The 24,053-nt window shown below is 37.6% G+C and overlaps 3 protein-coding genes across 13 annotated transcripts; 2 read left to right on the forward strand and 1 right to left on the reverse strand.

Moving 5' to 3' along the window:
- Positions 1–2,265: 2,265 nt before the first annotated feature.
- On the forward strand, positions 2,266–6,827 carry LOC103447373 (asparagine synthetase [glutamine-hydrolyzing] 1). The gene is made up of 13 exons (XM_008386560.4): positions 2,266–2,565; positions 3,499–3,637; positions 3,761–3,856; positions 4,088–4,229; positions 4,316–4,506; positions 4,647–4,808; positions 4,901–4,981; positions 5,074–5,295; positions 5,397–5,531; positions 5,639–5,719; positions 5,825–5,911; positions 6,034–6,141; positions 6,303–6,827. The coding sequence occupies exons 1-13, from the start codon at positions 2,486–2,488 to the stop codon at positions 6,537–6,539; spliced, it is 1,761 nt and encodes a 586-aa protein (XP_008384782.2). The 5' UTR covers positions 2,266–2,485; the 3' UTR covers positions 6,540–6,827.
- Positions 6,828–11,995: 5,168 nt separating this feature from the next.
- On the forward strand, positions 11,996–16,358 carry LOC103422671 (protein PMR5-like). The gene is made up of 5 exons (XM_029088225.2): positions 11,996–12,449; positions 12,703–12,874; positions 13,597–13,775; positions 14,279–14,437; positions 15,788–16,358. Exons 1-5 carry the CDS (start codon positions 12,118–12,120, stop codon positions 16,128–16,130), a joined length of 1,185 nt encoding a protein of 394 aa, XP_028944058.1. The 5' UTR covers positions 11,996–12,117; the 3' UTR covers positions 16,131–16,358.
- Positions 16,359–17,502: 1,144 nt separating this feature from the next.
- Positions 17,503–23,578, reverse strand: LOC103422670 (putative disease resistance RPP13-like protein 1). Of its 11 annotated transcripts, none has more exons than XM_029088220.2 (6): positions 19,628–23,578; positions 19,401–19,471; positions 18,779–18,975; positions 18,416–18,661; positions 17,936–18,064; positions 17,503–17,820 (listed from the first exon to the last, which is right to left on the reverse strand). In XM_029088220.2, exon 1 carries the CDS (start codon positions 23,562–23,564, stop codon positions 19,677–19,679), a length of 3,888 nt encoding a protein of 1,295 aa, XP_028944053.1. In that variant the 5' UTR covers positions 23,565–23,578; the 3' UTR covers positions 17,503–17,820; positions 17,936–18,064; positions 18,416–18,661; positions 18,779–18,975; positions 19,401–19,471; positions 19,628–19,676. The 11 variants fall into 11 exon arrangements, with proteins under 11 accessions (XP_028944053.1, XP_028944052.1, XP_070664375.1 ...); XM_029088219.2 differs by having other exon boundaries at positions 18,779–18,980; XM_070808274.1 differs by having other exon boundaries at positions 19,300–19,471.
- Positions 23,579–24,053: the final 475 nt, after the last annotated feature.

Genomic DNA, 24,053 nt, shown 5'->3' on the forward strand with positions numbered 1-24,053 from the left:
ACATTGGGACACCACGTGATGGTTTTTGCTGAATTCTTTGTTGATTAGTCTAATTATCTATAGGTTTCCCAATAAATAGTTTGCTCATATCTGGTTAATTATCTCTGAATTATTGGTTAGTAATAGGTGTAAAAATGGCTGTTTGCCAGACTTGTTGAAGTGGGGATTAGTTCCAGTCCCATCCATTGTGTGTATGTGTCGATTGAAAGGAATAAAGAAACCCTAGGTCCCCATGCATGATGAATTGGCAGGAACCACACTAATTGCCCATGATATCTTTTTTTTTTTTGGAAACAATTGCTCATGATATCTTTGCAAATCATGGAACTAGCTAATCCATACAAATTTGCCACCGATGAGTCTATCCAAAATTAACTCTGTTTCTTTCTTGTCACTCTCTTCTTCTCATATAGTACACTTGACTGTAAAACATCTTTTCTGTTTAGCTTAATTACGTTTAGCAGTAACTTTCTGTTTAGTCAATTATTAGTACCAAAATTAATTATTGGTTTATGTTAATGTCAAAGTCGTGGTCCCGAAAAGAAATAATATCTTGTTACTCTGAGAGTGGCTTAAAAGTGCCTTTAAAATGTTTGAAAATGTTTTTAGTATAAATGTTTTAGAAGAAGCACATAAAACTTGGGACTTGTTTAAAAATATTTTTAAAATAACTTAAAGTCATTTTTGGATAAATTGATTTTGAATTCCAAAAACACTGTAAGTTCTTTTTGAAAGCAGCATCTGATATGTGCTCTTTGCAAAAAAAGCATTTAAAATGATTTTCCAAAATCCACTTGAATTTTCATTAAATATTAATTTTAAAAACATCTTCACCAAAAATGCTTTCAGTCATTTTAACTTCTAACCAAAGCTACACTAGTGGCGGAGCCAGAATTCTGAATGAGAAGGGGTCTTTCACAAATATGTATATATATATATATATATGAGCGTGTGTAAAAAGTTGAATTCATAACATGTTGACATATGCAATTTGTGTAATCCTCACAAAACTGAAAAAAAAAATCTCTTAAATTCAATACTAAGAAGAAAAAAATGTAAAAACCCAGACAACCAAATAAGAGGTAGGTTGTGGAAGGCTAAAGAAAATACAAAGAAGTAGAAAAAGAAGGACAAGGGGGAGAGGTCTGCAAATAAAGAAGGTGAGTTGCTTTAGAAAATTATAGGGTGTATATTACTGTTAGGTGAGATAATCGAACCAGAAGTGGTGTTGTTTTTTCCATTTAAAATTGCACATCTCTTTTAAAACTCTCCTGCCAAACTTATCGTTTCATTAAACAGCCGAAAAGATTTAAAATCAAAACAGCTTAACGACGTCGTTTTCTTCATCTTCTTCCATGAGGTTCACACCTCATATGAAGTTAGGATGGGCCGACGACTACCCTAATTCCTTGGTGGCTCCGCCCCTGCACACTATAGTTCATATTCATGAATCATGCTCTCCCCACAGAGCCAATTATAAAACCAAATAAATAAATAATAAGTAATGATATCCATATTATGTTTTTATATCACATTTTTATAACATCTTAGATGACATCTAGTGTGAACAGTCATACCATTTGAAAATTTTGTAAAACCTAAGGAAATGAATGAGAAAGATTCTTCGTATACCACATTCATCATTTAATTAACTAGTTTTTTTTAATTATTAGTTTATTAAATAATGAACTAGATTTAAAAATTTGATTAATTCAAATGATTTGGTTGTCCACATTAAATTTATCTAACAATGATAAATAGAATTGTAAGCATATATCGGTGATGAGCAAAATATATGAATAGCATTATTCCTAAATAATTGGTGCTCCAAAACCAAAACTCATCAGTCAAAGGCACATCAGCAAAGGTAGAAGGGTCCAGTATCCTAGTAATTGACACGTGGACGGTTGAAATGAGGCAGTTCATTGATGTTGACTAGTGGTAAAACAGAAAAGGATAGAAAGCTGACGTCAAAGAGAAAGGAAGTGGATAAACCTCACCCTGAAAATCGGAGACTAAAAAGGTGAAAATCAAAAAATAAATATATAACGGACAAACAGCGAACCAAGTTCCACCACGTGGCCCTCAGAGAGAAGGTGTCGCCGGTGGGTCCGGGGGTGTACAATACGAGCTAGTGGAGGACCGTAAGCACTTGAAGACAAACCCGAAAAATGGATAGAAACGTCGCCGCTTAGGTGTTCTGGTCGGGACCCACCAAAGCCGGGAGTTTCCCTATAAAACGCAGCCCGAGACGCGGAAGAACTTACACCTCCAAACCAAACAACATCCGAAATATCCTTATTTTCTGTGACGTGTTTGGGAACACCGCAGGAAAAATCTCGTACGTGTTGTTGCCTCCTGGTTCCCCTGCTACTGCCACCTTTTCTCTCGTTTCCAGTTTCATCGGTTTCATCTAAAGGCCAAACATATCCTTAGCTTTTGTTTCTCTCTCTCTTTTTTTTTTGGTCTGAATTAATCAGTCAAAATGTGTGGAATTCTTGCCGTTCTTGGTTGCTCCGATGACTCTCAGGCCAAGAGGGTCCGAGTTCTTGAGCTTTCTCGCAGGCAAGTTCCTAACTTCTTTCAGTTTTTCATTTTTTTTGTGTTTTTTAAGGTTATAATTCTTAATTATTTGGTTGATCGAGAAGGGGATTTGAACGCAAGACGTGAAAAATTTAAATATATCTGGATGCAACGGTAAACATATCTTAAGAAATTACACACTTATACGTGTTTTAACTTTAAACTTTTTCATATATTAGTGTGTAATTAGCTTGAGATACGGTTATTTGTTCATTAATGTTCTAATCAAGTTGTCGGTAAATATTGTTGAGCACCTGAGTTACAAACCCTTGCATGCGTTTATATTTTTAACAAATAGTTCTTATGGAAGACACTGACATGTTATACTACAAAGTCAACAAGTTAAAACGGAGGGGATTAGCGCCTCTAAATTTTTGTATTTAGCTAATTAGCACTTGCATGCATCTAGATTTTTTACATATGGTAATTATGACACATGATTTAACGGTTGCGCGATTCAACCAGCTTTCATTCGGAGCCAAGATGTGTTGACCTTTAATTGTATTACAAAAACGAGAAGTAACACGGGAACCTTTTTGTTGCACGCTCTTTAATTTTGAAAACTTTAACGAAAAACTTCTGGTGCTATTTATTTTAATGAAAAATCATATTTTTACACTAAAAAGTCAATTTTGATATTATTCATTTTACCATTCATTTTGTTCTTATTTTTAAAACTTAAAATTTTGAAACCTAGATTTGGTTTTAATTTTTTAACAAGAATCACAATAATTTGGTCATAAATATTGTAATTGGGTTTGGTCCTATAATTCTTGCTACCTTTCATGTATTGGGTTGTGGGGTCCATGTTTATTAGAATACAAGACCCAAGAAAATGAGCGGCAATTGAAAGCACATAGGCTTATTTTGTGTAATTATTGATTAATTAATTTTTATTTTTTTTTGGTTTGATAGATTGAAGCACCGCGGACCTGATTGGAGCGGTCTATACCAGCATGGAGATTGTTTCTTGGCTCATCAGAGGCTGGCCATTATTGACCCTGCTTCTGGTGATCAACCTCTCTACAATGAGGACAAATCAATTGTTGTCACGGTACGATCACCTTATATATTATTTTTTTATTATGTGGGGTTTAATTTATTGAATATTTGAAAAAAATGGATGAATTTTTCGATTTTTGATCGCTGATACAATGTTTGTTTTAAAAATCATTAGGTGAATGGAGAGATTTACAACCATGAAGAACTGAGGAGCCGTCTGCCGAATCATAAGTTCCGAACCGGCAGTGACTGTGATGTCATTGCCCATCTGGTATGTCACCTGACCATGTTTTTGTTAACTTTGGTTGCAGGACTTTTGAGCCTTATGATTGGTCTTTTCGATGAGATATGAGTCGATTTGATGTGGTTTGAGTTACGATTTCTTTGTTGTAATCGGTTTGTTTGAGCAATCGGATGTTGAAATGTGCTAATGATGGACATGCAGTTCTTGGTTAGCATTACCTGTGTTTTAATTCTTTTGTTCTTGATTTTTTTTGAGTAGTATGAAGAGTATGGGGAGAATTTCGTGGATATGCTGGACGGCATGTTTTCGTTTGTGCTGCTGGATACCCGCGACAACAGCTTCATCGTTGCTCGTGATGCTATCGGAATCACTTCCCTCTATATCGGCTGGAGTCTTGACGGTACCATATTTTTTTAGCTTGCCCTGTTTTTCTTTGCAGTTATTCCTTCGGTTTTGACATCAACGTGTATGTTTTTTTGTGTCCAGGCTCGGTTTGGATATCATCGGAACTGAAAGGGTTGAATGATGACTGCGAACACTTTGAGAGCTTTCCGCCCGGTCATCTGTACTCAAGCAAAGAAGGTGCACTGAAGAGGTGGTACAACCCTACTTGGTTCTCGGAGACCATTCCATCAGGGCCATATGATCCGCTTGTTCTGAGGCGCGCTTTTGAAGCTGTAAATATTCATCACTTTTTATTTTCAGATGGATTTTAATTAATTTATTTCCATCGATTTACTTGAGTTACTTTAATTTTTGTTTACATGTCGGAATTTATTTGGAACTATAGCTTATGTGCTGAGCGTAATACCTGCAGGCTGTGATCAAAAGGCTAATGACCGATGTGCCTTTCGGTGTTCTTCTCTCTGGGGGTCTGGATTCATCTTTGGTCGCCTCTATCACTGCTCGTCACTTGGCAGGCACGAAGGCGGCCAAGCAATGGGGAGCGCAACTCCATTCCTTCTGTGTTGGACTCGAGGTGAGAGTTTCCAGAATATTTTAACAAAGATTTACGATATATATCATGAGAACTTATAGATTCCTAAACAAGTCTCTCCGTATGTTGAGCAGGGCTCGCCCGATCTGAAGGCTGGGAAAGAAGTTGCAGACTATTTGGGGACCGTTCACCACGAGTTCCACTTTACTGTTCAGGTATCAATACGAAGAACATGTAAAAACTAAAGAGTTTGATCCTCTCTTTATCGGAGCCAAATTGTAAACTATTTGCCTTTCTGATGTGATAGGATGGGATCGATGCTATCGAGGAAGTTATCTACCACATTGAAACATATGATGTTACCACTATCCGAGCAAGTACCCCTATGTTTCTCATGTCACGTAAGATCAAGTCGTTGGGGGTCAAGATGGTGATTTCTGGTGAGGGATCCGATGAGATTTTCGGTGGATACTTGTACTTCCACAAGGCACCCAACAAGGAAGAGTTTCACCGCGAAACTTGCAGAAAGGTACTGGATTATTTGTTTATAAACATCGAAGATAGGTTTGGTATCGTAGAAGTTGAAATGGAAGGAGATAACTGTGGAGCTGTTCTTTTTGTTGGATGCAGATTAAGGCACTGCACATGTATGATTGCCTCAGGGCAAACAAATCAACATCTGCTTGGGGATTAGAAGCTCGAGTCCCATTCCTGGACAAAGATTTCATTAATGTTGCAATGGATATTGATCCCGAGTTTAAAATGGTACGACATAAGAATCTAAAGTATTGGGAGTTCTTTCGATTTACTGCAGAATTCTACTTACAAAGTTTAATACTTACCGCTTTCCCATTTGCTATATTGACTTGCAGATCAAAAAGGACCAAGGAAGAATTGAGAAATGGGTCCTCCGGAAGGCGTTTGATGATGAGGAGAAACCTTATCTGCCAAAGGTATATATGCCTCTTATTTCGATCTTTAGTAGCAAGTATTGCCGATAAGTTGACATCCGTATCACATAAAATCGTAAACTAACAAACCTTGTTCAATGCCTGCAGCACATTCTGTATAGGCAGAAAGAGCAGTTCAGTGACGGGGTCGGCTACAGTTGGATTGATGGCCTGAAAGCTCATGCTGAACTCCATGTAAACTTCTATTCAATCCGTTTTTACAATTCTCTTTTCATTTGTTTTGGTATAACCTATAAATCTTGAAAACGTTATTGGATTGACTCGGCTGGTGATCGATGTTCGACTTATACTTTCAGGTCACTGATAAGATGATGCTGAATGCTGAACGCATCTTCCCTCACAACACTCCTTATACAAAGGAAGCCTACTACTATCGAATGATTTTCGAGAGGTTCTTCCCACAGGTAATCTACCGAATATGATTTTATTCTTTTCATCAACTAAACCTAACAAACTGTCGTCCATGAGACTTAATACCACAAGACCAGGTGTTCATCGGCGATTTTATTGTTTATGTTGATAACATATAGATCTAACTCGCTATACTTATAATCCGGTGTTGCAGAACTCGGCCAGGAACACGGTGCCTGGAGGACCGAGTGTGGCCTGCAGCACAGCCACAGCTGTGGCATGGGATGCTGAATGGTCCAAAAATCTTGACCCGTCTGGTAGGGCTATACTTGAAGTGCACCAACAAGCTTATGACAAGCAGGGTGCACCGGTGACTAGCGGCATTCCAGAGATCATCGACAATGTACCTCAGATGAAAGCGAGCACCGTGGGGCTCGCAATCCACAGCTAGTAACGAGGACCCGAACCCTGAATTTTTAAGGAGGGTATCGTAGTAATCAAGAATTAAGGCACTTCGTAATGCCTTTCGATGTAAAAAAACGTAACGGGGGATCCGTAGTGTTGGTTTAAAACATGTTTGTGTGGTCATATTATGTAGTATCCTAAATGCAACATGTTCTAGTGTGTTGTCTAATGTTGTTGTGGAGATGTTTTTAAGGTTAGAACCTCTCTGTATTTTCCTTTTGCTTTCAGTCCTCTTTGAGTTTCACTTTGAATAATAAGACGATGATCCTGCATAGGCCATGGTGTTTTTTGTTCTTCCTTTCCGGTGGCTGTTGTCTTTCTTCATCCATCCACTAAACATTTTTGGTGGAATTGAAGAGGTTTAGTGATCCAAAAACTGGTGAATTCTAGGCCGATAATTTGTTTGCATAAAGTATTACAAATTGGAAAATAATATCTCCAAACTCTTTTTCTCCTTGCGTTTACACATTTATTTTTGTCACTTGATTCATTCAATCTAAAGGTCGTAAATAAATAAGAACGCGTTAGATATACATTCAGAGAGTAGTGCTCTCTTGCGCATCAAAACACAAAAAGCAAGGACTGAGATTTGAATAAATGTCAACGGCTCACTTGTGAAACACAATGTGAAGAGAATTTCGGAACATCCTGATTACTTGCATTCGATTCTTGGTTGTTCAGGGGCATATAGACATTTATTATAAAGCCCAATTAAGAGCAAAAGTAGATTTTGACCAATTGGACTGGAATGGTGGGCTTTAGGCTTTAGCTGCTAAACTAGTCGGCTATAATTGGAATTTGAAAGCCCAATCTTGAAAAGTGAACAATAAAATGTCAAAAATGAACAAAAAGAAATGGCTGCTGGGATTCGATCTCCACGGCCATAATGTAGGGAGATTTTTCAATTTCCAACCAATTGTATTGACATTTGATGTATCCTGCCGTACTTTTAGTATGTTGAAAAATTTCTTCACATGTCGAATTCGTAGCACTAAACTACAGCTACGTTGTTGTTTGAGCTTAGAAATTTCATAAGAACTCTGGTAATATAGGATTATCAGAATACTTAATTCACCTATATGCAAAAACATCAACATTGTCGTTCAACCATATTATAACACGTGATTAATCCACCACATAATGGTGTGCGACCATCACAATAAAAAATAAAATAAAAAAATCCCACAAGTGAATGCGAAGTTTTGAACCGTGATCGTTAATTTTTGCCAAATTGAACCGTGATCTTATAAGTGTGGGAAATATTGTCGACCTGCAAACTCCCTACCAAATGTCTTCATAAGGAGGTATAGCTTAGTTTCCCGTAAAGTCAATTTAGTAGGCGTACGATGTTAAGTTACATATAGGAAATATATAATCACACACATTTTTTTTATACACTTTTGTTTATTTATGTTCTTCGTTTCCGTTTGATTGATATGAAGGTGAAAGATTTGAATTCTGGTAGCTGGCTGCCCATGCAGCAGCAGACAAACTTTGCAACTTCCTATATAAACATTATAAACATTAAAACATATACTGGCCATGCATAATCATTCACAGCTAAGTTCACACATGCAATGCAAATTTATTTCTCAAAAATATATAAATAAATAATTTCTTTATAAATAGTGACTCAGATCGGTCTATAAATGAATATTATTACCATTTAGTTATCAGTTGTCTACAAAACCGAATCATGCTCTACGTAAATGTAACAGATTTCCTTTCCGCATCCACTACAAGAAGGAATTGCCTCACTTACCGCCCGCTTTTATTCCCATGGATATGCCATCCACTACCCGAAGGAATTGCCTCACTTACCGCGTGCTTTTATTCCCATGGATATGCCTGGAAACAAGAATATTCTTTAGGAATCGGATCGTTGACGACAGTAGGCCGGGAAGGACAGATGCTACTAAAAAGCCGATTATCGCATGATTTTACCCATACTTGACCTATCTAGCCCCTTAAACTCGTGACTTAGCAAATAAAATAGACTATTCCGAACGATTTCCTCATGTCATTACCAGCTACGGATCAGATATGACCGCTGAATCAATGTAACACAACACATCATTGTTTACGGTTTATTTTATTTCATGTTCATATATTAAAATGAAAGCATACAAAATCTAAGAATATTTTTGAAAATTAAGAATTCGAAAAATAATGGAGAGATGAAAGGAACCAATTCTTGCTTGTTGAGCTGTGGAAACTAAACTTGTGCTTGGACAAGAAAACGTCACTTCAATAAAAGGCAAGATTCCAAGGCCTCTTTTCTCGTTGGAAAACTATGCCTCAAAAAATCTGAGTAAACCTACAAAACAACCACCAGAATATTCGTTGGCGAGGGTGACATTGAAAAGTAGTTACTATTCAAAAATAGTCGTCGAGCACTCCTATGATTGTAATTTTTTTCTCATGTTTTGATTATATATTGAGGGAGAGTCGAGTTGGACACTTGGGTCCAGAGATAAATATGTTTAATCAGTTGAATTTCAAATCTCTTCTGACATTTTTTTATAAGAAAGTAGTTCTATACACGTAATTTTTTTTCTCTTTATACACATCTCTCTTTACTTTTTCATTGATTAGTTCAATACCAAAGGTAGAAAATAAAAGAGAAAAATGTGCATAAAGAGAAAAATAGATGTGCAAAATTCATTTATCATTTCATAACGCTAATAATAATTCTCTTTACTTAATTGTATGAACTTTGATTGAGGAAAAGCCGAAGAGGGTCTCAATTTTACCTAAAAGTTTTTGTCATAATTGATGAGCCCAAATTCATGAGCATGAAGGTGATAATTTGGATGATGATGTTGCACGAGGCTCCTACCTTTGCTTTCCATAAAGCAAAGTATAAATTACAAGACTGAAGAATGGTGTTCTAACTTCTATGTATGTGTTGTTAAGTAAAGCAAGGAACATTTTGCTTTCCAAATGGAAGCTTGCCCTCTTTCATAAAAAGGTGCGCACCTAATTTTTTTATTTTTTTTTTCTCTCTGCCTCCTTTTTACAATCCCTCTTCGAATCTCTTTGTTTGAAGCTGTCTGATATCAAAATCCAGACTACTCAGTTTAATTAATGTGGCTTTCATTAACTCATCCAACCGGTCCACCTTACACAAAATCAAGTCCTCAAACGGCCTAAACTTCTCTCTCTTAAATAGTCCGAATTTTGGAATCCATCAACTCTTGATACAAAAATCCAGAAAGAATCTCAATTGCCTTTTTACAATAGATGGGAGATAAAAAAATCCAACCAATTTTGAGGTGCCTAATAGCACTCAATTCCCAGCGTACAATTGATGGGAGATAACATAGTAGCACACCGAGAGGCCCCCATAGGCACCAAGTTGAGATTACATCATCCCACATTGCCTGCCTCCCGCAGCACACAACCTTGGCCAGTAGGTCCCAACTTTAACTTCATGAAATCTCTACTATTTGAGTGATTATTGTACGAATTATAAATCGTTTGGTGCATCGAATTTAGAGTAAATTGTAGCTATGGTCCCTGAACTTTACTCAAATTAGAGCAATGGTCATTCAACTAAAAATCCATTACCATTGGTCCTTCAACTCATTAAAACGTGCAGCTATGGTCCCTCAACTAAAAATCCATTATCTTTGGTCCCTCAATTTTAATTCAACTGGAGAAATGGTCCCTTAACTTTATCCCAATTGTAGCTATGGTCCTTCAAACATAACTCGTTTTGACAAAAAATTTTACGTAGTTGACAAAAATGACCATAATTACATACTTTGATGAGTTGAGGGACCCTAATTAAATAAATGGTTATTCCAACATAACATATTTTGACAAAATTTTGAAGAAATTAATGAAAATGACTATATTTACACATTTTGATAAGTTGAGGGACCAATGGTAATGAATTTTTAGTTGAGGGACCATTGCTCCAATTTGAGTAAAGTTCAGGGACCATTGCTACAATTTACTCTCGAATTTATTATTAACAGTGTCAGATTCATATATTCCTATTTTACATGGGCTAGATGAAAGAGCTCACAACCCCTTTAAGACCATTTTTAATAAAGATCAATGACTTACGTGCATTCATTTTTTCATTGTTCACATTCATGTTTATTTTTATACCTCGATTCTCTTTATTATAGTCAATCAAAAGCCTAGCTTTTAAACAAGATCAATGCTTGGTCACTAAAGGATGAGTAATAACTCTACTCAAAATTCTTCGTGTTCGAAACACATAATTTTGTTCTTATAATCAAAACCGTTCATGTTATGAGGCATTTTGTAAAGATCATCTCTAAAAAAAATGAATTAAAACTAATGTCGTTTAGTCAATCTATTATAACAAATACATAGACAATTCGTAATGCTTTTACCAATTCCGTTCATCTGTTTTTATAAAGTTTGATGACTATACAACCTTAGTTTAATTGATTTTTGGCAGAGATGATCTTTATAAAATGATTTATAATATGAACGGTTATGATCATAAACACAAAGTTTTATGAATTAACAATGAATATTTTTTAGCAGAAACTATACACATCCTTTTAAGTAGCCAAATATTAGTCTTTAAAGAATGAATCAAACTGAATACATGTAGTACAGTTGGGAGGGATGAAATGCACAATATGACTGTTTTGAAGTGACACGATCAACTCTGTAATTCTACATTAAAGATTAGGAGCAACGTATACGTATATACCAACTCAAACCATACTCTTAGACAAAATATACATTCACACACCCTTTTTTTTTTCTTTTTTTTCCTTTGATTCACACATGCATGCATTGCATTTCTATCGCACGTCAATGTATATAGTGACTTTTAAGTGAATTAAATTCTACAAGATACATCTATCCGTTAATTTCAATAATGTATGTCAATACACTAGTATATGAGATGCATCGATGTTTGAACGACTAGATTGAAACTAGCAAAATTTAGCCATGCAATCCAGCGATTCAATACAATAATGTATTCCATACACTTATACATTATAGAATTTCTCATAAAAACACCATATTCAATAAGACCCCATGATGATTTGTGGACAAGTCACAAAACCACTTTTTTGGCATTCCAATATGAAAGCAAGAAGTGTCGGTTCAGCTTCAAGGCTTGAAGGAGGGGGTCCAAATCATAATCTCACACATTCAACTTCACCAATCCCCCTCTCAAATTTATAACTCACGTGTGAGTGTGAACCCATCTCAGCCCTCACAAGTGATTTTTTAATGTGATCGGAACACAGAATGATAGACCATGTGTTCTTATACAAGTGGTGAAATTCTTGTATTAAAAAAGTAATAATGTAAAAAATAATATTTTTCACCACTTATTTAACAGCACGTGGTGTACCACTTGTATTATGGGTAGAAAGAAAAATTTTCCCACATGCACACAACAAATCCAAAATCCCCCTCCATTTTAATATAAAAGGCCCAATTGCATTTGCAGAATCAAGATTTCAACTTTTGTTCTCAAATTTACAGTACTCCGGTACTCTCTTCTTTTCAGCTTTTGCTTTTTCATCATTACCCAATAATCTCTCCTCTGCAAGACTGCAATGGCTCCTTTCTGCTCCCAATCTATTGGTTCATGCTTAGCTCTTTTGTGCTTAGTTTTTGTTCAATCCCACTCTGCCATAATATACAGCATGAAGAACCACCACCACCACCACAACTTCCACCATCACAGAACAGCTCCGATGTTCCAAACCAACCAATCCAATTGCGCATTGTTTGAAGGCACTTGGGTCCAAGACGACTCCTACCCAATGTACCAATCTTCCCAGTGCCCCTTAATCATCGACCCTGAATTCAACTGCCAAATGTACGGCCGCCCGGACTCCGATTACCTCAAGTACAGATGGAGACCCCTCAACTGTGAGCTCCCAAGGTAACCAAAACTGCTTTCAAAATGAGATTTTGTGATATGGGTTTTTGTTGGGTTTTAGATTCTGAGCTCCCAAGGTTAAGCAAAAGCACTACAAAAGTGATTTTGTGAAATGGTGTTTTGCTGGTCTCTGATTTCTAGCTCCTAGGATAAGCAAAATCACTTTCAAATGTGATTTTGTGGAATGGGGTTTTGTGGGGTTTAGGATTTTTTTTACGTTTTGGTGACTTTTGGTGTAGCTTGTTGTTGTTGGTAGGTTCAATGGGGCTGAGTTTCTGCTCAAAATGAAGGGGAAAACAGTGATGTTTGTAGGTGATTCACTTGGGAGGAATCAATGGGAGTCTTTGGTTTGCCTGATTTACTCTGCAAATCCACAAACCCAGACTCAAATGGTCAAAGGAGACCCACTCTCAACATTCAGTTTCCTGGTGAGTCCCTTAATTTTCTTTCCTTCTTTCTGGGTTTTCGTATTTTTTTTTTCTTGAAGCAATTGGATGCAAATTCAATGCCAAATAATTGTTAACGATGCATATTTTAAACTACTATAATTATAGAAAAATTAAATCCAAATTTGAGCGTAAAAGATGAACACGCTGCCCTAATCAACTTGCCAAACTCGCATTTGAATTAAAATACAGATTACCATTAATGGTTATAGTTTTTGTAAGAACAGAGATGGTGTGAGATTTTTCCTTTCCATGTCATATAAATGTTCATCAACACATTTTCATATACTATTATTATTGTGGGAACAAAAAATTGCAAGACTCATTTATTAAATGAACAAATTCATTTTGCATTTTTTAACAATGGTTGAAAATGGTCGGTGATATCCACACATCCGTTTATACTTCTTACACACTCCTCTTAATTTTTAACTATCGAATCCAAGGAATTATATAAAATCAGTGACGAAAAATTAACAAAAATGTATGATAGACAAAAATGAGAGTGAAAAGCAATTTCCTTCGAAAATTTAGTCCAAACGAATCACATAGGGAAGATGTTCTGAGGGACCCTTTGGGTCCATTGGTGACGACAGCAGGATAGCACCAGCATGTACGTTGTCCCTAGGAAGTCATATGCTAGGAAATGAGGGCATCGTATCAATCCAAACAGGACCTTATTGAGTTTTGCTCCTATGATGCAGGACTACGGCTTGACACTGCAATTTTACAAAGCTCCGTACCTGGTCGACATAGAAATGTATCAAGGGAAGAGAGTTCTGAGGCTGGAGGACATTTCGGAGAACAGCAAGGTGTGGCGGAACGCCGACGTGCTGTCGTTTAACACCGGTCATTGGTGGAGCCACAAAGGAGGTCTCCAAGGGTGAGCAATCCGTGTGTGTTTGTTTATCTTTTGGTACTTTTGTGCTGTGGTAACCTTAGGGTCAAAATGATAGTGTCTACATTCTGAGTAAAGCATTTGGTAAAGTTGGGTAGAAGTACTTTTAGAAGCATAAGTGCTTTTTGGACCAATTAAAGAACTTAGTGCTTTCTTACATTTTTATCTTGCTGTAAAACTGCATCTCTATACCAAAAAGTTACCAGAAGTTGTAAAACGTTTTATGGGTTTGTCCAAAATGTTTTTGACATGCACCAAAATGTGTAGTCACTTTAGCGTTCTAAACTTATCACGCGTTGTTATGTATTTCAACTTTATAGTATAACAAGACATAATAAATTTAGATACCAAAATCGCGTTGTTATGTGTTTCAACTTTATAGTATAGCAAGACATAATAAATTTAGATATCAAAATAGTAGTGTACTTATTTCATATAAGTCATTCTCGACACGAAAAATTAAGATCATTGTGTTTGAAAACGTGTAGGTGGGATTACATGGAATCAGGAGGGTATTATTACCAAGATATGGACCGTTTAGCTGCTTTGGAGAAAGGGATGAAAACATGGGCGAATTGGATTGACTCGAACATCGACACCACAAGGACCAGAGTTTTCTTCCTCTCTATTTCTCCCACACACTATGAGTCAGTCTCTCTCTCTCTCTCTCTCTCTCTCTCTCTCTCTCTCTCTCTCTCTCTCTCTCTCTCTCTCTCATAGTTGTGTTTGGTGGAAATTCCAATTTTCAATTTTCCATGGTTCATAATTTATGTATTGGAATTAGCTATAGGCATTGCTACCTCCAAGCACCAAATAATTGCGAGAAATGCTCTTAAAGTCGAATATTTTATGAATTTTTTGTCACGTCACAGTTTGACGTCAATTTTCGTATCAATATTATAAAATATTATGCAAAAAATCGTATCAATATTATAAAATATTATGCAAAAAACATAAGGTGACAGAAAGTTCTACTTTAAGAGTCGTCTTAGCATTTCTCTTGATAGCATTTTTAGGTATTTTTTTGGGTTGCTAAACGTTGACTTGATTTCTACCCTGTATTTAGGTCGGTCCACTAGAATGGTCGGGTATAAGAACCCGAGGAAGATATTTTATTATGAAAATTGTATTATCACGTAGTGTTATTAATTTACATAATATGCATAGACAGATTTTAAGGTTCATTTGTCCTGAACGATGAGTGGTCGGGTATGATATTTATAAGTCGATATATGTATTATAATATGAGTGAATGAAACTACAACATGGAGGAATGACCATCACAAGTAAAAACTTGTGTAAATAGACCTATTTTGTTTAGAAAATGCAAATGTTTCAGAGCACTGGCTATGTCGGTGGAAAACAGTACACACATACCATTTTTGAAGAAGACAAAAATTGCTAATGTACGGCTCACCGGAGAAAATGGACCACTTCTCTCAAATCTTTTCCCCCACAAAATTCAATTTCTCTAAATTTTAAAGAAAGATTATACTCTCTAAAGGGTTGGAAGAATAAATTAATATCGGACTTGCGTTTCATGCACATAACACATAAAAAAATTTAAGGGCACATTTGGGGGAATAAATTGTAGATGAGTAAATTTTAGTTATTGTCCGTCAGTTATTATCTGATTCCTCATCTTGGTCCCGGAATTAAGTTTTTGAGTTCTATTGTCCTTAAAAGTTCAATTGTGTCACTTTGGTCAATTTGTCAAATGTCATATGGTTTGAACCATGCTTCGGTGCTGAAAGAATAGCAAAAAGTGCTGTTGAAAACCAATCACAAATGAACATGTGTCTAAATAATTGAGTTCAAAAATATATGATTGGACACTTGTCTGTTTGTGATTGGGTTTCAGCAGCACTTGTTGATCTTCTTTCAGCAGAGAAGCATGATTCATTTGCCTATCAAAGTTTAGAGGCGCAAATAATAGACTTTCGATGGAATGACCAAAGTGAGAATCTGAGTAATTTGATAACATGCTAAATTGACAGCCCAAATGAATGGAATGGGGGTGCAACTCCTACAACCACCAAGAACTGCTATGGAGAAACAGCACCAATGAAAGTGAGCGGAGTAACTTATCCCGGGAGTACTTATCCAGACCAAATGAGAGTGATGGACAGTGTGATCCGGGGCATGAGAAATCCTCCGTCTTTGCTGGACATCACAATGCTTTCAGAGCTGAGAAAAGATGGGCACCCATCAATCTACAGTGGTGATTTGAGCCCTCAGCAGAGAGCCAATCCTGACCGTTCAGCAGATTGCAGCCATTGGTGCCTTCCTGGACTGCCAGACACTTGGAACCAACTCTTTTACACAACTTTGTTCTTCTAATTTTTATATTTTATTTGCACTCTAATTAATTAACAAGTTATATAGGTTTTATTTTATTTTGTGACACATTTATGATGAGAGAGTGCAAAATTTGCAGCTCATTCTTTATCTTTATATTGTAATTTGTAAAGTGATGTGCATATATATTGTTAGTGTTAGAGAGGAGAAATGAGGTTCTTATTTCCTCATTATTTTTCCAATTAATAATTTCTTTAACATTTCTCTTTACTCTTTGGCATCTTCATCCCATTTTCATTAGTTATAATTTAGGTTCAAAGCAATTTCATTTAAGACCTCTTTAACGATATTATAAGGGAATTGTTATTAGCACTCCAAAAGTCTCATTTGGCACTCCAAACTTTCTATAATTAGAAAGAAAAAGACATTTGTGAGGAGTGTAGAATGAGATTTTTGAAGTGCTAATTACATTTCCCCATTATAATCTCTAGATATATTTTGCGTAAGTATGTCGATCCCAGAACTTAGCCAAATTGATTAAAACGGTGTGTTCTCCACAAAAGATCCACCACTGATCATTGTTGGTTCAACTGCCAATTGGGCCTATTATGTCGATTTTCGAATCAAACCTAGCCCAAGTTTGGAGAACAGGTAAAACTTTCCACCCTTCTATTAACCTTATTCTCTCAAGTTTAGCCTCTAGCTAGGGTTATCACCTAAAACTCGAATCCTTAAATTTGTGAAGGTGGGTATAACTACGTTGGTTTGATCCTTGTGCAACACACAAGTTAGGTAGACAGTGGAAGCCACATAGGAGCAAGGAGGTGCAGTCGCACCTCTGGTCGTAGGAAATCGACCCTAAGAGCAAGAATCTGCTCTTCTGATTCCTCTGAACATGCACGGAATGGTTTCTTTTTCTACTTTTTCTACCCCCACGACACCATCATCTTCTTCTCTCCCTTCTCATGGATTCCTGTGACTATGACCCCATTTGCTGAGATCTCTCCTGGTCTTCAAGAACACCGTAACCACATTGAGTTTATCAAAACCCATCATCCTATTTTCCAATCTTTCTCTTTTCTCTCAAAATATTGAATCTTTCTACTTTTCTGTTTGTTGAGTTTTGTTTTGTTTTGTTTTGTTTTTTTTGTTGGGCGCATCAAAAGCTTGCATGTGTACGGATTGGATAAGGGGAAGATAAATGAGGTGGATTTGTTAAAGAGAAAATGGGTAGTACATGGAGCTTCCAACTGAGGCGCTTCTGAAATGAAATTTCCAGTTTCCCGAGTGCTCCAAGGACAGGTCAATGGCATAAAAATTCAGCTCCGGCTTTCACATGCATTCCCTCTATTCTTTGGTGGACGAAAGGATCACAGTGTCTATTAGTTTTAAGGACTTTTAAAAAGAAAAAAAATGGAGAACATTCAATCATATGAAGTTTTATTCTCACAACTTTTCATTTTTTTCTTGTTCGCTATCTCGTTATGCTGATGATGAAGAAAAAAAACGAAAGGAAGAGAAACGTCAAAAAGCACACCTCCACATCTTCTGCTATAAGATCTAATTACGTGCAGCTTTCCATTGTTGCTGCAAATTTATAGCCAGATCTACAAGAGCATATAACATATCTACGCAAGCTTTAAGATGGTCCTGGGATCAAGAAAATGAGACAACCTGCCAACGCGGAAGGAGGGAAGTACAGATGCGAGTTTGTGCCACCCATGTTAGGCTTCTGTAGTTCAAAATAAGCAATACGGTAAGAAAAAACTGCAGTTGTAACTGGAAAAATAAACATTTAGAGTCCTCCAGAAATTAGAGGCAGGGGAAAAGGATACAAAGAGGTTTACCCCCATCTGTTTTCTCACACTCCTACTACATATGAAATTTTGAAATGCCTGCTTCTTGTGATAGCTATTCAACATGAATGCCATCTCGGATGCTTTTGCTTTACTTACATATCAGCTCAACAAACTCCCCTAAATGCAGAGATGAAAGTAAAATTCAATGGACAGATTGATCATTGATGATAAAGAATGAACAAAACTAACTATTACAGTTTTAAATAGATCCGATTATTGTTGCTTCGTAAATTAATTCTCTCTAAGAAGTATAAGATTTGTAAATTACATTAACATGAATTTATTTTTTTAATTTTTAAATGATATGCAATCTATATAAAACAGAGATATTGTGAGGGACAAAACTGAAACATATATTCAGTTAACATTTGTTAAAACGAAGCATCATATCCTCTGCATAAGATGTTACATGGTAAGAGAGAACGTAAATTAAAGCTCATCTGCAGTATTCAATTAAAGATCTATTACCAGTTTACATTTGTAAGGAAAAGCGTAGATACACCAACTTGAAGATGATAATGGCATTGAAAGAAGATGAGATATCAGGCCACCGTATTCAAACCACGCCCATATGACAAAGAAATATATCATCCTGGGGTTCCATCATCTTCCTTTAGAGGTGCATCATCTTCAAGCCAAAAATGCTTAGGAAATTGATGTGAGCTAACATCCGTTGCCTCAGACAATCGCCTCTTAAGTTCCACAATAAGGACTCTGCAGCAATTACGAATTTGTGTTTGTAAAGAAACTCATCCGCACCAACATAAAAGCCACCATATAAAAACGAAATCAGAATGATTAAAAAAAAGAAATCGTCCAAAGGTTACCTACATGATATATCTCTTGCACCAGCGTGAAGATTACTAGGACATCGGAAGAAAACTATAAAAGCATGCCACGGCTGTTTACTCTTGCCAGACAGGCCCAGTAATTGATGCAAGCTAGCATCTGTTCCCTTGGGTAATTCTAGTTTACAGTTCCACACCACAGTTAGCTCGCTGCCGCATCCACAAAGGCCATAAATGAGTCTGTCCTGTCACATTGTATTAACAGATACTTAGGATTGATTTTACAAGAGTCTTGATAACTAATGCTGATTCACGCAACTGAGAAACGGTAAAAAGAATACAGAACAGTTGAATAATGCATTACACATGAGCTACTGAGAAACTTATCTGCAGCTTTGATTCTCAAAACTTTCAAAAACATTTCCTATTCTCTGCCCCTCCCTCCCCACTCACTCTCTCTCTCTCTCTCTCTCTCTCTCTCTCTCTCTCTGTGTCTCTCATCAAGAAGTTTATGTTGGAGATAAATAAAAAGAACGAAACGAAAAGAAACATCAGAAAACACACCTCGAAAGATTTATCTGCACACATGTTTCCATTTGTCAGCTACGATTATATGATTGGAACCACAAGAGCATAAAGTATCTACGCAAGCATCAATCTGGTACCTGAATAAGGAAAACGAGACAGCCTGCCAATGGAGGAGGAGGAAAGTGTGGATGCAAGTTTGTGTAGGCTTCTGCAGACCAAAATAAGCAGAATTGATGGTTTTTATTATGTTGATCAATATGTGTCTTCTTTGCTGCAAAGAAAAAATTGATCAATATGCTATGATTCTTATTTCTATTATGTCTTTTATTTTTCAAACTATTGAAGTTAATTAGATGCAAACTACCTGAGAGTCAAATGCCGAAAAGAACAACTTTGTATGAGAGAGACAGAGCTCATACAGATATGATGACTTGTTTGCCTATCTTTATTAAAGGAATGTGAGATATCTTGGCCCAATCTTCTCCCATCTTATCCTCATACCTTTTCTCCAGGGCGGAACAAGAGTAGATCTTCAGGGAAGAAAGAGATGGCGGCAAACCGTTTTCTGGCAGGAATTGGAGTTTTGGACAATCTTCAATAGTTAGATATTGAAGAGAAGTGAGGTGTAGAAGTCCCTCTGCTGGAAGGAATTCCAGACTTGGGCAACGATAAATATTTAGATATTGAAGAGAAGTGAGGTGTTGAAGTCCCTCTCGTGGCAGGAATTCCAGACTTGGGCAATCGTCAATAGTTAGCTCTTGAAGAGAAGTAGGGAGCAGCTGTTCCTTGAGCAACGGTGCCCAGATCTCGCCAGCAATTGTAAATCGTTTAAGGGAGACAAGTACTTGTAATCCCCACTCCACTGAAGGCTTCACTTTGTCGCAACGTGTAACCCTAAAATATTGCAGGTTGGGAGGCAAACCCCCTTGGGCAAATGATACAAGATTTGGAAGATCGTCTAATCCCAATCCTTCAAGGGCGGTGAGGGTGCGAATTCGTACGGGGAACGACTTCAAATTCTTGCATCCCCAGACTGACAATTGTCTCAAGTTGGGAGTGGGCAATCCTCCGTCCGGGAAAGACGCCAGATTTGGACAGTTGCGGATTTCTAGCCGATTGAGATGGCTTAGGTTCTGATCAACTCCTTCAATAGAAAAGGATTCCAGATTCTCACAACCACTGATTGAAAGAGATGAAAGTTTGGGGAAAACGCCCAACGGGAAGGACCTCACTGAATGAAAACTCGTGATTATCGCCAAATTCTCAAGTGACGACAATTCGGCCATCATCTCATGAGATAAGAACTCTAATGACGACACGGTTGGGCAATTCCAGAGATCCAAACTTCGAAGACATTTCATTTTGGGCAGGCACTGTATTGCATCAAAATTAGAAATTCCAAGTGTGGACAAGAACTTCTTCTCTACTCTCTCTATTAATGGTAACAGACCTGGGCATCCTCCAATATCTATTTCCAATGAATTCTGTAAGTAGTCCATGTTAATACTGGCCCATTCATCATGCAGATGTAGATATTCACACCTATACACCCTAAGTGTTTTCAAGCATGCAAGACGATTGGGCAAGTATCCTCTCAGCTTCGGACATTTCCTTATTATCAGCTCTTGGAGACAAGGAAAGTCTGAACATTGACCTCCACTTGGACTCGGTAGCCAATCCTCCCACTCTGGCATCTCCTCAAACTCTAGCGTCTTCAGAGACCGAAATGGCTGAATTACAGAAGCTCCATTAAGATCAACATAGAATTCATCACCAACTTTCGTAACAAAATTCATCCTTTCGATGCGTAGCTCTTTAAGAGTGGGCAGCTGCCCAAAACTTGGCAAGGACAAACAATACTTACAATCACTGATACACATGAACTGTATGTTCGAGAAGGAATTAGAGTTTCCTAACCAATTTGGGAAGCTGAACCCTCCATAGAATCTGATAGTCAGTTTCTCCAAATTTGCAGAAGGTTGGAGCTTGTCAAGCACATCTCTCTCCTTTTGGGAATCATCGGCTTCCTCCACATCCCATGCCAACTCTAAGTCCTTGATTTCTTTCTTATCCTTCAAATTGGCTTCCAATGCATCCACAACATGAACTCCATTGTGCAACTTTGAAATACGAAGTCTTCCTTGAAGATGCTGCAACTCCCTTAATTCTCCAATGCTAGACCCGGTAGATTTCCCCACAACGAAATCAGTTAATGTTCTCAAACTTTTTAGTCTTCCAATTTCCACTGGCATCCCTTGTATTTTTGTTCCACTGACATCGAGGTAATGCAAACTACTCAATTCCCTCATATCTGCTGGTAATTTAGTAAGGGACCAGCAACCTGCCAACGTTAATGTCCGTAAATTTATCAATTTTGTCATGTCTGCTGGCAGTTCAATGAGAGCACGACAATATGACAACAGCAACGTCTGCAAATTGTAGAGAGTGCAAACTGCACCAGGTAAGCTTACAATTGCCGTCCGGGAGAGATCCAGGTAGCGCAGGTGAATGAGATTGCCCACAGAATCAGGTACTTCAGCAACATTTTGATAACGCGACAATGATAAAACCCGTAAACGTTTCAGGGATGGCAACAAATCTTGTAGGAACTTTTTACTTATGTGGAAGAACGAGTCATATAATAAGATAGGTAGGAAGGTCCGCAGACACTTTGCCCCATTTAATGGCTCAAATTTTTTAGCAGCATCAATTTCTCCCCTAGCATATGACAAATGACGAAGTCTTTTAACTTCTTGTGATTCCCTCTCTTCCAACCTGAGAAAAAATCCCCTAGACATGAACTGACCCAAGTCGTTAAGAAGATCATGCATTGTGAAACCATGCTCCCCTGATTTATGAAGTAGTGATCGTGATACCAGTTCGTCAAAGTAACTTCTAGCCGTCTCTTCCATTCTTTGCCCATTTAAACCTTGTGGAATTAAACCTTCGGCCATCCAAAGTAGAACCATATCTTCCTTCTTGAAAAAAAAGTCTTTTGGAAGTAGTGAACAGTACACAAAGCACCGTTTGAACTGAGCAGGGAGATAATGATAGCTCAACCGCAGGGCTGGAAGGGTACCACTTTCATCATCAGGTAGCTCCCAAAGTCTACTATTTAATAATTTATTCCATTCCTTGAAGTCTCTCTGGCAGCGTAATAGACCCCCGAGTGTTTCTGCTGCTAAAGGCAACCCATTGCACTTGCGTGCAATTTTCTTGCCAATTTCTTCCAAAGTTGGATGTGCATTGTGGTTTTTGTTTCCAAATGCATGGTTTGCAAGTAACATCCAACAATCTTCGTGCGACAAAGGCTCCAAGTGTTGAATGGGAACATTATTCATGTGAGATGCGACCTTTCCGCTTCGTGTTGTCACGATGACTTTACTTCCCCTTGCCCCGGAAGTAAAAGGAGCCTGCAGGCGCTTCAATTCAGAATAGTTGTCATTCCAAAGGTCATCCAACACAAATAAGAATTTCTTTCCCCTCAGCTGTTCTCTAAGTTCAACTTGAAGCAAATTCAAATCAGCCATCTTACAAGGTTTTGAAGTGACCGACTCGAGAAGAGTTTTAGTCACCCTAATAACATCATAATCTTCTGAAACACATGCCCAAGATTTAAGGGTAAAGTGCTCGTTCACCTTATCATCGTTGTAAAGGGCTCGAGCAAGGGTCGTCTTGCCAACCCCGCCCATACCAACAATGGTGACGATAGATACATCATCGTCGCTCGCATCATCAGAGAACAAGACTTTTGATAAATTTTCTTTATCTTCGTCTCTTCCATATACAAAAGGTTCATGAATCAAGGAAGTTGTTGGAGTTCTTTGTGAAACCTTCCTCGCAACAACTTCTGTCAGACCAAGGGCAACTTTCTGTTGCACAAAGTCATCCAGCCTTCGTAATAACCCTTGTATCTCAACATTCATGCTTTGATAAAAATGACTACGAGAAGTAGAGAAGAAGTTCCACACCTTGTTGGTGAATTTCTCGGTTTGACCTTCACCTTCCACCTTGCATCGCAAAGCTTCAGTGTCGATCTCATCCAGCAAGTCCTCCGCGTCCAAGACAGCATGTTTGAGCTCGTCGAGCCATTCTCTCACAGCATGGTTTGAAATTTGCTTCTCTTCCGCATCATCGAGGACTGCAGAAAGCGTGAGCAGCGTCATCTTCAGTTTCATGAGGAGGGGTTCATCCAGCTTCTTCTGCCGGAATAAGTCACCGAAGTCGGCTGAAGCAATTCTGTCACACAGCACCTGGATGGAAGCGGAGATAAAAGCCTGTCCGATCAAAGCGGCAGCCATTTTTCTCTTGGTTGCCTTAGGCCCCGTTTGGGATTGAGGTGATTTAAAAAAAAGCCACTGTGAAAAAAAGCTGAGGGTCATATTTGTGTTTGGTAAACTGAAAAAAAATGGCTTATTTTGGAAGCTGCTGTGAGAATAAGCTGAAAATCAAAGGAAAAGCTGAAGCTGCTATTTGCTGCTTTGAAAAAAAGCCAGTTTTTTCAAAGCACACGGAGCTACAGTGCTCCTTTAATGAAAAGACACACTATCATCCTGCTTTTTTTTCCAAAAGCACTTTCACAAAAAAGTTTACCAAACACTCTACTGGCTTTATTTCACAGCCGCTTATTCTCACAGCACAGCCGCTTATTCTCACAGCAGCTTTTTTTCAAAGCACAGCAATACCAAACCAGCCCTTAGTCTGCCAGTAGCTCAATGTAGAAGAAAGGCTTTTGAGATTGTAATTATTGATGCATCCCTCGTAATGAACTTGTGATTGGTCAGTTGACC

The sequence above is a fragment of the Malus domestica genome, chromosome 11 (genome assembly GCF_042453785.1).
Source record: "Malus domestica chromosome 11, GDT2T_hap1".
Classification (NCBI taxonomy): Eukaryota; Viridiplantae; Streptophyta; class Magnoliopsida; order Rosales; family Rosaceae; genus Malus; species Malus domestica.